This window comes from Aplysia californica, unplaced genomic scaffold (assembly GCF_000002075.1).
Source record: "Aplysia californica isolate F4 #8 unplaced genomic scaffold, AplCal3.0 scaffold00661, whole genome shotgun sequence".
Taxonomy (NCBI): Eukaryota; Metazoa; Mollusca; class Gastropoda; order Aplysiida; family Aplysiidae; genus Aplysia; species Aplysia californica.
In genome coordinates, this window is record NW_004797931.1 from 315,631 (window position 1) to 331,340 (window position 15,710).

Here is a 15,710-nt window from a genome sequence, read left to right on the forward strand (position 1 = left end):
AGAGAGAGAGAGAGAGAGAGACAGACAGACAGACAGACAAAGACAGACAGAGACAGAGACAGAGAGACATACAGACAGACAGAGAGACAGGCAGACAGACAGACAGACAAAAAAGGTTGACACTGAAACACAGGGATGCGAAAGCAGACAGCATAAACATTATGAGGGCAAACCACGTTGCCATAAAGAAAAGCATGATCAAAGAGCTCCCATGATACAAGCAATAACGAGTAGGACAAGCAGGAGACATAACAGAAACCGGGACAGGCCCAAGGCCTCAGACAAATCAATGACGACACTTAAAACTTGTTTTGATCTAGCGGAGACAAGGAAAATCCGTCCATCTCATCAGGCAATGGGCATGTTGCATTGGGAAAGAACCCCCCCCCCCCGAAAAAATAAGAAAGGGAAAAAAATCCAAAACAGAATCAACAAAGAAGATCCCAAGTTGCTGCGACAAATGATGGCGTAGTATATCTTAGAATTGTTCATTATATTAGGATATGAATTTCTGTTGCTTGATGACGCATATCATGGGGAAAATAACCTGCCTCCGTGGGTAGAGTTGATGTCTTTTATTACGATTTTTTCCTTTAGTATCGATTTCTTTTCAGGGGGGCACGTCCCCAAAAATTCAAATGCTGTCATGCTGAACTAGTGTGGATGAGCCTTGTTCATACCCCAAACGGGACCGTCTTGAACTTAGGTTATTCAGTGTGATAGCAAGGTTCTCAATCTACTTGGACGGATCCTATCGGGAAAGGACCAGAAATTATGAGGTTCCTGTCCCTTTCAACACTTTTACAACGTTTACCATACCATACAGTAATGAGGAGAGATATACACTGGTATGTGACGGTCTTTTTTAAGCATGGAAAACTGAACCGAAAAGACGTGAAAGACGAGGGCGACAGATGTTTGATGGGAAAGAAAAAGCAAACCACACCAGAGCGCCCGTCTACCAGACACTGACAAGAAGTATAAGGTAGCAGAGCACAAAATAGCGACCACAAACCACAGGCGACCCCCTCCCCCCTTACACACAAACACACACACAGACACACAGACACACACACACACACGTGTTTAATTTCACTTTTCTGAAGGAACCACCTTGCACATAAAATCTCGAACACAAGGCACATTCCATCAAACAAACCGCCGACTCCAAAAATATGCGGTACCATAATTCTGCAAAGAATTATGCGCGGCATGTGAAAATATCAAAGACGAAAACGAACCAACTGACTATAAATAAATCATAATTTGGAATGGAGCAGCAAAAGTGGCGTGGATTACAAAAAACGGCACCCGCGCTGGAGTCGGCGAACAGGGGCTGGCATAAATCCGAGTCATCATACCGGTTAATCGGTCGATCAAATGGGAGACCACTGCCAGTACAAATGCCTTTAGAAATAGTCACGACTCAGTCTTATGAAGCATCACACAGCAATGAGTGAGGAAAACTTCACATCAAAATCAACCTAAATACCAGATATTTTTTACTGACTTATTTTCTGACTAAATAATCCCCACAAAACTAGATTGCGAAACGTTAAAAAAGACGAGTAACGATAATAATAATCATTGCATTTATATAACGCATATCCATGCTCAAAAGCTTGCTCTTAACAAGTAGTAAGAAAAATAAATGAATAAATCCCAGTGCAATAAGGAAGAAAAAAACAACAAAAAACTGCACCAAATTATCGGGTTCACAAGATAACGAGTACTCTCGCAGCTCCACTGCCACCAGTAACGCACGACGAGACCCGAAAGTCGAAAGGTACATACACATACCCATAGAGAGAGAGAGCACCGTGCGCGATGTCGGCTGGGTATTCCAGAGCGATGATGAGAACGATGAGGCAGCGCGGAATGCCACTGACTGACTGAGTGTGGGTTAACCGGTTACGTCACCACGTGAGTGACAACACAGACGGAGTACACGACGCGGTGCAACAACAACACCACCCACAGGCTTAGGTACCACAGGCGGCACGGTGCTCCGGTCGATACCATTCAGTGCCGATTAAGAGCAGGTACTTTCCACCCAATCACCGATCCCTACTCGATATCAATTGTACCCCCCCCCCTCACCTCAATCAAGCCAAAAAAAAAAAGAAAAAAAAGCAACACCTCAAACCCCAAAGAAACAAAACAGCAACCCACACAAAAAAAGACAACAAAAAAAAAAATTCCTTAAAAAAAATTCATGGAGAACTACAGTTTACCTTTAAACAACCAAACAAAGCCCATTCACAATATACAAGACGAACACGGCAGCACCATAAACTATCAGGCACCGGGGTGCATCGAACCCCCCCCCCCTCCCTCCCTCCCATGAAAACCACCAAAACAACAACAGCAACAACACACACAAAGTTTAAAAAAAAAATTCATAGCCATCTTCATTTCCAGCTTTTATCTGGATACTCCCACCCCCTCTCTCCTCGACTAAATAAAAGTTTCTTCGAAACTAGACAGACGCAATATCGATCGTTCCAGAACAGCCCGGGTGGCACCAGCCAGGAGCTCACAGGTGGGCCGATAGCTACTCACTATCACAACACGCAATGGCCACTTCACGTACTACGGCTCACATTTCTCTTCCGCTGGTTTGGACAAACCATTTGTTTCACCACGACCCGCCCAAAATTTCCCCTCAGAGAGAGAGAGAGAGAGAGAGAGAGAGAGAGAGAGAGAGAGAGAGTTCAGCTTTACATCACAATTGCGTGACAACGCAGTTTACCATATAAGCTCCAATTCATGCCGGAGGCACCGAAATCTGCTTCCCACATTCCCAAATTTTCGCTTCACGTTATGCAATTATGCGCCTCCAGCTTCTGCAACTTCCCACTTTGTGAAAAAAAAAATGTTAAAATTCATATTGAATTTGGTCTATTCTTGTGTGTGGATTTGAGATTGAGTAAAGAGAAACAGCAAATCGACACAATAACTGTAATATAGTGTAGGGAAAAAGCTGGACAGATAGAGAGAAATGACAGAGGGAAAGAATATATTATAAGTAAAATCTACCTGACGCGCCCTGCACTTGTAGTCCTATATGGCCGTAAAGAAAAAAACAACATCATTAACACCCCCTCCTCCACCCCCCCCCCAAAAAAAAGGCCGAAATGGAAAAACGTCCAACAGAAATAAACCGGCAGTTTCAACTCTTTAGATTTTAACACTCGAATCGTAACCAAAGACCATGGACTAAAAAACATCCCTCTGAATTAAACATGAGCCTCTACTCCACAGTTCCATCCACTCAAAGAACAAATTAAGTTCCCTCATTGCAGGCACCACTAACGAAGTCTCAATACCACCCGCCCGCGCTGCTCGAACTGAGTTCGGGAACAACAGTTCATTAATTCTACTAGGATCATCATACCTTTGATGGTGATATCCATGATGAAAACGTGCATTAAAAATATACCAGGCTTCTGAGAGAGAACAGCCCAGAATCAAACTTTAAATCAACAAACCAGTTGCTGAATTCGAAAGGACGACCAATGTAGTCCATTCTGACATTAAAGGACCAAAAGCAACTTTTTAACGAAAGGCCGACCAAAATAATTGCACTAAACAAAACGTATACCTTCGTTCACCTCAAACAAATTTCCATGGATATCGAAAATTTCCGTGGATATCGAAAAACCATATCTCGAACAAACTTCCATGGATATGGTAAAACACAAGAAACACACATACACCCAAATCTGATTTCTTTCAGCGGAGAAAAAGACAATAAAACCCGTCGTAAATAATGATTATCTTTCGGTTGAACTGGGAGCACGGTAGCTGTGGCCCCCCACATAGCCACACACGACACAACAACTGAAGATACCGGGGCAAGGTCCTCGGTCCTGTGGGGTGACAGGGAGCCCCCCTCCAACCCCCCCCCCCCCTTGCTTGTTAAGTTTCTAACGTTCAAATGTTTTATCTGACCTTCATGACTCACACGACGTACTCTACGAGCCGGGTGAAGAGGAGAGCAGGGCACAGTGGCGTCTCGCGCTATTCCCCCATTCCACAGCAGCAATACTTCTCTAGCGGGAAGCGAACACGAGACGTGATTTGCATGTGCGAAAGGTCATTACGTGAGACCCAAAAAAAAAAAAAAAAAGCATTAGAAGCTGGAGTGGGACAACCATCCATTTCATGACGTACCGGAATCTTTTAGCACCCGTAGCAAATTAACCGGTACAAAACAGCTGGCGGTCATACGAGCCCCCGCTCATATAATAGGGCAACCGAGCAAAGATCGAGGGAACAGTATTTTGATTAACAGATTTAAAATTCTATGATGGAGGGAATATTATTACTAGACATAACACAATTTGATACATTTGTTCAAACTATTTCCATAAAACGTTCAGTTTCACCTCCATATTTAAAAATCCAATTTTTTTTGTACATGACCACGAAAAAACATAATTTAGTAGAACGAGAAAGTCATCCGGATCACCACACTACGCAAGAAACATCCCTTTTTGAGAAACGAACCGGTGAACCGGGTACACACATGTAATTCGAATTTCGTCCAACAATACTGCCAGTCAAACGAGTCTCTAATATTGTGGGCTGGTGATGTGAAGCACAGAGGCTTTGGACCTCACGCTGTGACAGGAGAAAGGGCTGGCAGCGGGGATAACAACAGTGTCACACGCACACACACTATACTGACGCTTATTACGCTCACACGTCATCCTGGGGTGAAGTGGTGGTGTAGGCCTAGTGCACTGTGGACGGAGTGCTCTCTCTTTCTCTCTCTCTCTCTCTCTCTCTCTCTCTCACACACACACACACATACACAAACAAAAAGCTAGGTTAATGAATCTATGGGCATACGAACAGACACTGACATAGAGATAGACAGACAGACAGACAGATAGATAGACAGATAAAAAGATTTTTTTTAAAAGATCGACTCTATTTAGATCACTCAGTGGACGGGCTTCGTGAGCCTGCCTGTTAAAGCCAACCCAGGCTGATAGGGATATAACGTCCCAGCTCGATACAAATTCTCCTCACACCGGAATCGAACTCACGTCTTCTGCGTACGACTGCGCACCACCTAAACTCTACACTGCAGACACCACTGCAGCGCGCAGTTGCAACATCAAAGGAATTAGTCGGAGCAAATCACACCATACCGCATACCAACGACAACACCCACGGGTAGGCAGTGAGAGATGGAGGATTGGAGACAGACGGGGTACCTTCAGAGAAAACAACCACGGTGTGGGCAGAAAAGCCAGACGCAGATAGGATGAGCGATAATAAAAATAACATAGCCTCTCCCATCGTGACATTTGATATCACAATGGTTCCCAAGTCTTTCACAGCACGCTGACTCAGAATAAATAATCCCAGTCCTCCCCCGACCCACCTCTGCCTGCCCCGCCCTCACTTTTCTCTCTCACTTCTACACGCGGGAGGTACCATATCCAAGCTACTCATTCTCTTTTTATACATTTACCCCAAGGCATAGAGCAATACTTCAATCTGCAGAGTGCAACAACTTGCACTTCAGGAGCACACATCCAGAGGTTATAGAGAAGTCACTCGCCTGCCACGCTTTGGACCTCATGATCGAGTCAGTTCGGCCCGAGGCCCGAATACAAGAAAATTATATAGAGGACCCCACCTACATCCACACTGTAGGTGGTTGGCGGGTGCTCTTGTGTGGCTTGCTCCTTCTTTCCTATCAAATGTCTATCATCCGCAGCTTGCCTCCTTCTTTGTGCTTGTTACTCTATAGAAACAGCTCCAATCTTCGGCATTTATTGAATTAATTGTGCTGCAAGTGCTGTAAAACTCTTACTAAAGCAAATGCCCCCCCCCCCCGCCCACACCCACAACTACAGCACCCCAAACAACCCACACACAAATACAAACACAGTCCCAAAGACAGAAGACATATGTGTATCTGTGTCTCTGCAGCTCTCTCCCTCCCTGGCACACAAAATCCAATAAAAAAGAAAAACCCAGATAACCATAAGGCTACTGATGAGTCACCGCTTCTGAGAGTCCCTTATGCTTGCGGCGATATCACGACAGGCAGAAATGTTTTCACGTGACAAGTCAAAATCTGTCTCTGTTCCCCCCCTCTCTCTCAATCTCTTTATTTTTCTCTCCCCCTCTCTCTCCCCGACCCGAAATCTTCCCCACCCACTGACAAAAAAGAAAAAAAAAAAGAAAAAAGAGCAAGTTCAACGAATCTCCGCCTCTGAATTTCTATGCCTTTTTAAAAAGTTACTAGTCTTACAGGACACTCTGGAGCTAATGTTGACGGCCAGGGTACCTAGCAGGCTGTTATGACCGCTAAATGTTTTGCGTCTCCATCGACACAAAACAGGTTATGTATCTTTATTAAACATTATTATTGTTAACAACAAATGTGTTGACTGCGGGTCTGTCAGTGAGGGCAAGCCTATATTACTGTGAGTGTATTCAAGTATGTGTGCGAAAGAGAGGCTGTACGAGCTAAATTGGAACTTCAGTTAGTCTAATAATCTGCACATCAGCGTGTGGCATGAGTTCGGAACCAACTGCGCTACCACAGACCCTTATGTTCAGCTGTTACGACCGGAGCTGAAAACTACGGCGAACCGCCACGAAAATGTCAACATTGCACCAGCAAAAAAATTAGGATTATAATAAAAGTTACAATGAGAAGAAGTAGAAAGGAGAGACCATATCAGAGCGAGCCTTGCTATCACAGATATCCTTTCCTTTCAGGAACTATTGTTAAAAAACAAACACCCCTCAAAAACAAAAACAAAACAACAACAACAAAAAAACAACAAACAAAAACAATAAAAAAAAAAAGAAAAAAAGACGACAACGATCGTAACGTGCGGGGCGGAGGAAGCGGAAACAACAAAAATTCATAAGTTGAATCACAGATAAAAGACGTGTGCAAGCTCTTCAGGATCAATAAACGTCTACCGAGGGGCTTCCGTCAGATCGGGCATGGTGGCCATCGCCATGGCAACGTTGTAACATGCAGAACTTCACTTCTTGTCGCACCCACCACTTATTTACCAAGAGGATACACACACACACACACACACACACACACACACACACACACACACACACACACACACACACACACACACACACACACACACACACGGTTACAGTCGCGGAAACAAGAGTTCAAACAGGCAGAAACGTCAGGTACACAGAGAAAAAGACAGGGCTAAATAAACAGGCGAAATCGCATTCTGAGAGATGGACAGAAAGATAAGACGTGAACAAAACAAATCAATAAAGTGCACACGGGGATTTGTTTCGTTTCTTTGAGTAAAGAGAAGTACGTCGACACAACAGCGGCCATTTAACGAAGAGAAAAAAGCAATACCGACACACAGAAACAACAAAGGGAAAGTAAAAACTCAGGACTTGCTAGTGGCGACTTCCAACTACTCGCACACATACATAGAGAGGAAAATAACAGAGCGAACCAGAGAGCGAGCAGTAGAGATAAATACATTATAGACAGACAGACAGACAGGTAGATAGAGAGATAAATAGATAGATAGATAGATGAGAGATAGATAAATAGATAGACGGATAGAGAGAGAGAAAGAGAGAGATAGATAGATAGATAGATAGATAGATAGATAGATAGATAGAGAGAGAGAGAGAGAGAGAGAGAGAGAGAGAGAGAGAGAGAGAGAGAGAGAGAGAGAGAGAGAGAGAGCCACAAACACGAGAACAGCCTGAGCGCCATAATGAGCAGCAATGTGACATTACAACTCGCGCGACGCTCGCATCGATAATGATGTCATAATATCATCAGATAAACTGTCGCAGCACCACATCGCTCATCGTGCATATCTCTCTAGATCTACTACTACGTATAATAAGCAAGTGCGACTACATCCAACCGTTCACAGGATCCCTACTTTTGACTAAACGGAGCGCTCGTGACGCTAAGCTCTCCGCTGCTACTATTCTCGTCCCTATGAAAGGATTGCTTTAGCAATTGACGTTTCCGCTAATGGTCAGGGATGTCAGTCGCTGCGCAGCATATAGAAGCCGTACGATTTGATTTCCAACTTGCACATCTCAGCACGCAATATTGTTTTTTGGCGTTTTGTATATTGTTGAGTAAAAGCCCCAAGTAAAGTGGCAAGCAATTGTGTTTTTGACTTGACATTATTATCATCTAAATAAACAGGAATGCAAAATAACACGTTCAAACGTGTCAAGACATGAAAAATAAAGATATTAATTTTTGCTATTTAATAAAACAGATGATACGATCATATTACTTTACATATATGAGAGACATATAAAACGGCCCGCTTATTTCAGCTTCAGCACGTGCGAACACAAGGGGTAATTAATCAAGAGACGGCAACACTCTCTCTGAACGAACAAGCCCCTACCAATTCCTGACGGCCATTTCGGACCCCCCCCCCACACACACACCACATACACACAAAAACCCATTGACAGATATAACTGGCCGGCGCGATACAAACCGCAGTGGAAGATGCCGGTTAACATAACCTAAGTCAGTGCCGTCATAATGGGTTAAAAGTACCCCTTTATAAAAACTACACAAAGGCAATTTCTCGCTGCACACACATCCCCTCCAAGTCTAAATCCTCTTGTAGCATTTATCTTCGCAGTCGTTTGACACCATGATCCACATCGCTTTTGGAAAGGAAATTCCTGCTTCTACCTTGAGATACGATAAGGACGTCGCCCCGAATATCCCGCTACTGAAAACCTCACAAAACGAGCTGATACACTCGTTCTTCCACTAAGGCATGGCTGTGAGAGGCAACCCTGGCAAACACCGGATACAATGTCAAGAGAAAACAATGTCATCTCAAAGTCACACATCAAATAGAATATATATCAACAACGTTTTAACTGGATGAAAAACGACAGTTACAAATGGAACAATATTTGACAACAATCTTAGGAACAAGGGTCATACAGCATGGACATACACGACAATAGTACTGGGAAAATTGACTAAATAGATTCCAATATTTCACCTGCCTCCCCCGTTAAAAAAAAAAATCTAAAAAAAAAAAAGAAAATGATTTCTTCTTTGCATTCTATGCACTTTTCTTTTCGTCCTTAAACACAAGGGCTAAAAAAATTATTTTAAAATACGAGTACAAAAACCAAACGAATTAAAATAAAACACAAAAGATCCAAACAAAAAACCAACCAAACAAATAAAACAAAAAATACCCCCCCCCCGCCCTAAATAAAACCCCAAACAAAACCAGCAACAAAACACAACCGACTCCTCCTGACCAAGCTCGCAAACACATTCCCATTAAGATTAAATTTGCATATCCTTATATTTCACAACCTGTCTATAACTCGACGCCAGTAAGACGTCCAACACACAGAGCAAACTTCCCGACACACCCACAAATACCCAGCAACAAGCAAGGAAATAAGACTTCATAATAAAAGCAGAGAAGCTGTGTCTTACCGGTGTGGTGAGTGGGGTCTGGGTTCCCATCTCCCGCTTCTTGTTGCTTTCACTGCTGCTGCCATCGCCTTCCCGCACCTCTGTGTTCTGCTTCAGGGTCTGTGGAAGACAAAAAGCAATCAAAATTTACCATGCTGAGTTGACAATGAAAAATGCAAGGCACTTTGAAAGCTTGAAACACAAATTACACAAATCAATAGTATGAGCTTTTAATTAGATTTAGAGAAGCATATTTATGTCTCAGTACACGTTTTATGCCACTTGCAACACAGATAGATCATACGGGTGCCGAAGAATAGAGGCATTACTAGATAGTAGCATACAAAGAAAAAAAAAGAGGAGAGATATAAGGACAATAGACGTTTGATAGATAAGAAGGAGCAAACCTAACCAAAGCACCCGCCAAACATCCAAAGAAGGAAATCTTCTTATTTGTTTGTCTGGTAAAGAGGAACACATCAAACACAATGAAAATATTGGTCACTGAGTGCTTGGGGGAAAAAAAGGAATTGAACTCACGTCTTTCACATTCAGAATCGAAGAGCGCAACCATAGCAACACACATATCGGTGTGGTCGGGAAAATAAAGAAAAGATGCAACAATACCGAAAAGAAAGACATATTTTTTGTCCTTGTCTGAAGTTTATTACATAGTACAACAACAGCCACATTTCGCAGGAAAAAATAAGGACAATAGTAACAAAGACAGGCAGCAGAAGGAGTTGACCACACCAGACAGCCAAACAAACATCAACTTGATTGAAATAACGAGCACGTCGATACTATCCTCACCATGAGTGGTGGTGCAAAACAAAACTACAGACAAATTTAAAGGAGGCACGAAAAAATATAGAATAGCGGCGACATATCTCCCAACCAATAACTGCACTATCCACAAGTCCCCCCCCCCCCCCCAATCCCAATGACAACTGTTTTGTTTTAGTAATAACAGTTTTATAGTACTTGCAACACAAGGAAGATGAGTGCCGGTGACAAGAGGTATTACCAGAAAGTAACATATAAAGAAAAGGAGGTGAGATAAAGACGATACATATTTGATGGAAAAGAAGTAGCAAACCACATCAGAGCACCCGCCAACCACCCATTCATGAAGACTACACGGCAACACTCACCAAATACCCGAGCGTTTTCCTCTTGCCCCTGCGCAGGGCAACAAACTTGACCATGACGGTCACGGGCAACTTGCGGTTGAGAACTGCGTCCAGAATCTGACAGAAGCGCACCATGTTTGACAGTGGTTCAGTGACTTCGACGACGGCAAGACACGCACCAAAAGAGAGAAATACCGACACAGGTGTCACAAGGCACTATGAGCTCAGTAGAACACCCCCTATGTAATACGAAATTCAACCACGCAACGCTCGTCCCCTGAAAGAACACCCCAGCAGAATTCAGCCGATGTTGCACTTTTGGGAGAGAAAGCTCCTTTCACTTGGATTCCAAAAATAAAGTCTCAAAAATGTTTCCAGTTGTGTTCAGATGAAAGCAGCACTAGTTGAGTTCAGAAAAAGCCCTCGTAACATTTGAAAAGAAGCAAAATGGTATTGTAACTGTCAACACTTTCACACCTTCCACAGAAATCTGTTGCTCACAATCTTTGCAAACCCACGATAATAACGTCGTACTAGTGTTAGTGGTTACAGTCTGAAGACGACGCCACTGTACGTCTGCACAATCACAAATACGCATGGGCACAAAAGAAACCAACTCAAAAGTCTCCCCGTGTCCTCGCCACGTCAACTGCCAAGAAACAAATACCACTCGCCAAACTGGAGAGCATCTTTAAACCGCTCACAGCTACGTCACCGGCATGCGAGAGCCAATATCATATTGCCAAGGACCCCCAGAGTGGACGTTCGGTATCAACTGCACGCTTATCACCGACAATCTGATACTTCCCCCTTGTACTCCTGGCGTCTTCACGCGTCCCGATAGAGACAGGCGACGCTAAGCAGCATCAAAACATTATATAGCTACTGTCACTCCTCAGTCATAGCGAAACCAGAGATACAAGTTGAATAAATTGCTGGGAAAGAAGAAAAGGGAGAGTCGGAAACTCCGCTTAACAATCAAGAATTGAGAATTATCGCACCGCGAGTCCTTGCGGACGAGACAAGAGTGAGCCACTGTAAGCCAGTAACACGGTTATGTAATAACCCTGAGGTACATAGTGCTTTTTCTCGAGTCCCAACAGCCGAGACCACTTCCTATAGAGCGGAGTTGACACAAAGTCCGCACGACAGAGGAGACCATAGGATAAAAGTTTGCAGCTGACAAGAGGAGCTTTCGTCAGTCGTTCGTAGCCCTGAAGTTGTTATGGTCAAGAGAGGGGGTTGAACAATTAAGGTGCGGAGGAGGGAGATCCACGCCCTGAACTCGAGACCCATTCACAGCAAGAGGAACGGAGCGCCACATTGACGTGAGCGTGGGAAGATGTTGAGTTAGATAGGTATGAGAGAGAGAGAGAGAGAGAGAGAGAGAGAGAGAGAGAGAGAGAGAGAGAGAGAGAGAGAGAGAGGGGGGGGGGAGAGGAAGAGAGGGATGGGGACGATTGAAGCAGAAGGGGGAGGGGGCAGGAGAGAGTCAAGAGAAAACAATTATGTCATAAAGTGCTGAAGATTAAACGTGTTACTAGAGAGTTTTGTTGTTTGTTTTGTTTTGGTAAATGTGTTACGGCACTAGCAACTGCATAAGGTAATATGAGCGGGCGGGACACACCAAACATTTGCAGTTGGTAGGGAATTTTGCATTTTGCCCGGGTGGCGGCTGAAGCCTACTCTTATTATAGATTTTAAACCACCAAAGGATCTTTAACGTGCATAACTTGCACATGGGACCTCCGAGAAATTGAGCCCTTGTACGAGAAGGCTAGATGTAGATCTTTCCTACCATAAGATCAGGGGTATGGCTGAAAGACAGCAGTAAGAAGGAGCCAAGCAGTAGCAGTAGAAAGGCTGCAGAAAGAGCCAGGATCCCAGAGGAGGGGGCAAAGGAGGTGAAGGGGTGGGGGGCAGAAAGTGGAGACGAAAGCAGACGACAGATCATTGCAAGAGATCAGGAAAGGAGGTGAAAAGAGACAATCTTAGAGAAGAAAATTTTTCGGTTGCTCTTCAGATTCGAACCCGGGACCTTTGAATGAGAGATGAACTCCATAACCTCTAGGCAACGAGAGCCCCCTTACTAGAGAGTAATACAAAAAACAAAGAATGCGAGATAAAGACAATACATGTTTGGCAGGAAATGAGCAAACGACACCAGAGCATTCGTCAACCTTCCGCAGAGAGAGAGAGAGAGAGAGAGAGAGAGAGAGAGAGAGAGAGAGAGAGAGAGAGAGAGAGAGAGAGAGAGAGAGAGAGAGAGACAGAGACAGAGAGAGAGACAGAGACAGAGACAGAGACAGAGAAAGAATAACGAGAAAGAAAATAAAAGAAGAGAAAATGTGAGAAGTTTTTTTTTAGAGAATAACGAGAAAGAAAATACTCTTCACTATGACCCAGTATGAAGAAGCTACTTACGGGCTAAAGCACTAGAAGTACACGAAGCGCAAATAAACCATAACATATCGCTCACGTCACTCTACTTTGGCTTGTCGTCTTTCACATAGCTTGTACTTCTTCTCCTTACAAACTCACACAATCCACTAAGTGGACATTCAAGTGCCATACACCAATACAGCCAACCAAATACTCAACCATAAAGCATTCAAATTGACAATTGGTGTTGAGTGACGCCGGGCCGCTAGCTGCAATCCGGAATAAGTAGACGTTTACTCAGTGATGGCGACAGAGTGTCCACCTAGAAGAGCACAACAGAGATGGGAAGTAAATTGGGGCACAACTGCCTCAAACAGAACAACAACAACAAACCCCCCTAAAAACAGGCTAAACATATTGGAGGGAAATAACTTTTTTTGTTTTAGTAAAAGTTTTACGGCATTTGCAACACAGTGAGGTCATATAAGTGCCGAAGACTAGAGGGGTTACAAGAGAATAACAAACACAAAAAAGAAGGAGGAGAGATAAAGACGAATATTTTTATAGGGAAGAAGGAGCAAGCCACACCAGAGCACCCGCCAACCACGCACAAGGAAATAATGGGACACCCCCCCCCTCCTGTATTTCCACAACATGAACAGCACTAACGTCGACAACGTCCACCACGACCATGAAACGTAGATAAGTGATCGAAGCACATTTCAATTTATGCTTGGCTGCTAGGCTTATTTTGTATGTGGGTTATGTCTTCGTTACATAATTTAGATCAATTAGAATGCGGACAAGTTCGAATAATCTGGGCTGAGAGGTATGCAACATCCCAGCAGACAGCTGGGCATCCTCGATTTAACTATTCGGGAATCGAACTCACGTAATCCGCGTGCAACGGTAAAAAGCCTGATCATTACACCACTGACGAAAGTGCTTCTAGTTTCCTAAGATAAAACAGGCGCCGGTCGGCGCGCCTCCTCATAGCCCCCTCACTACGAACAACATCCACATAGACAAATACTATTGCTGCAGAATTAAGGTATAAAGCGAGCCAGAACGGCTACGGTCACATTTCGCTAGGAACGAGAAACGATTATAGTGACACACTGTCAAGTTAAACATCTCCATCGACACAGCTTACATCATTTAGGGTGCATGGACGGGAGAGAAAAAACCCGATAAAATAAAACGTCCATATGCGGGTACTGAGCTCACGTCTTTTGCACCCAGGGCGATGAGCGTAACCGATCGACAGCGGATAAGACAACTGACGTACTGAAAAGAATGTAGTAAATGAGTAAAAGTACAAACATACAAGAGGCGTTTTCAGGCACAAATTTAACAAAATCAGAGACTTGGAAGAGGAGGAGGAGGAAAAAGAGGAGGGGGTGTGAGAGAGAAGGGGGAAGATAAGGTAAAGTCACTGAAAACCAATCTGCCTCCTCCCTCTCTGCCCCATCTTTCTCCCTCCCCATCTTTCTTTGCCTCTATTTCTCTCCCTCTCTCTTCCTTTCTTTCTTTTTCCCTTCTCTCTCTCCCACCCCAGCCCCCAGTGACGTACCTTTCCCTGTGACAAGCACCAGAGTAGGCCAGAATCCCCATCATGCGCCAAAGGCAACGGGGATTTCCCCAAGCCGTGAACAGCACAAGTAGCACTTGACACTGGGTCGGCTAACATTGTGCCAAGGTTGCAGAACGTTCTTTTGATGTTTTATATATATATTTTTAATTTTTTTTATACATAGACTCCCTTTTAAAAATATAAGAGTGCTTACGCGCACACATTTGCGTCATGTGTTTTTTCGTGAACAGGGGAAAATCTGGCGGACAGCTTATGTCTTTTTTCTTCTTGCATTCCATACTTCAGACTCCAGGATTAACTGATTACTATTTATTGTAAATATTTTACGTCGCTATTGACACAATTTAGATCATATAAAAAGTATGCTGTTATGACTACTTGTCAGAGCCAATCCGTGCTCAGGAAGATACAATACTCCAGCAGCAAGACGGAGACACTGAATAAAATAACCAGGCAACGTCATACAGGAACCGATGAGAGCTCATGTCGTCTGCATGCAACGATTAAGAGCCTAATAATTACAACACAGAGGGCGATCTCCCAAGAATTGGCTGAACCTCGCTCCTAACTAACCATCTCTGACAAGCCCAGACTCTTTGGAAATCCTGCGTGCAAGTTGCGGCAGTGCACAAAAGATAGACATTGACAGTCGACTTTCAAAAAAATTGATCCCAACCCAAAACAAGGAACTCTAGTCGGTGGTAATACAGGAAACATCTTCGAGAATAGAATGCTTAAAACGTAAAAGATCCATTGCTGGACATGCACTGGGGATAAGCTGTACCCTGTCTTGAAGAACCTACTGTACTACTATACTGTCGACTGACTATTCTTAAGACCCGCAGAGCGGCAATGGCAGAGGAAAAAGGGGAATGTATGTTGACAATGGGGTTTAGTTATATTAGTAACCTCTAAAACCACACACAAGTGGTAAACGAGTAAAAGTACTAACAAACTGCAGGTTTTATAATTCACAAATCTCACAAAAACTGAGCCTTTTTAGTTGGAGAGGAGAGGAAGAAGAGGAAAAGAAGGTTGAGGTGCGCGCGCGCGCGTGTGTGTGTGTGTGTGTGCGTGAGGGTCTGCATCTGTTGTAGCTAGCAGAAAAAAGTCACCCCTCTGACACCCCCCCCCCCCT

The 15,710-nt window shown here is 43.8% G+C and overlaps 1 protein-coding gene across 2 annotated transcripts in view; it reads right to left on the reverse strand.

The window, feature by feature from the left end:
• Positions 1-9,740, reverse strand: part of LOC101863056 — a 51,249-nt gene extending 41,509 nt beyond the window's left edge. The window contains exon 1 of one of the 2 annotated variants that reach the window (XM_005108117.3): positions 9,485-9,740. In XM_005108117.3, the coding sequence (XP_005108174.2) occupies positions 9,485-9,514 (30 nt within the window). In that variant the 5' untranslated portion in view covers positions 9,515-9,740. Of the gene's footprint in view, positions 1-3,604; positions 3,833-9,484 lie in introns of those variants that run through there. The other variant, XM_005108119.3, reaches the window with a different exon arrangement.
• Between the last annotated feature and the right edge of the window lie 5,970 nt (positions 9,741-15,710).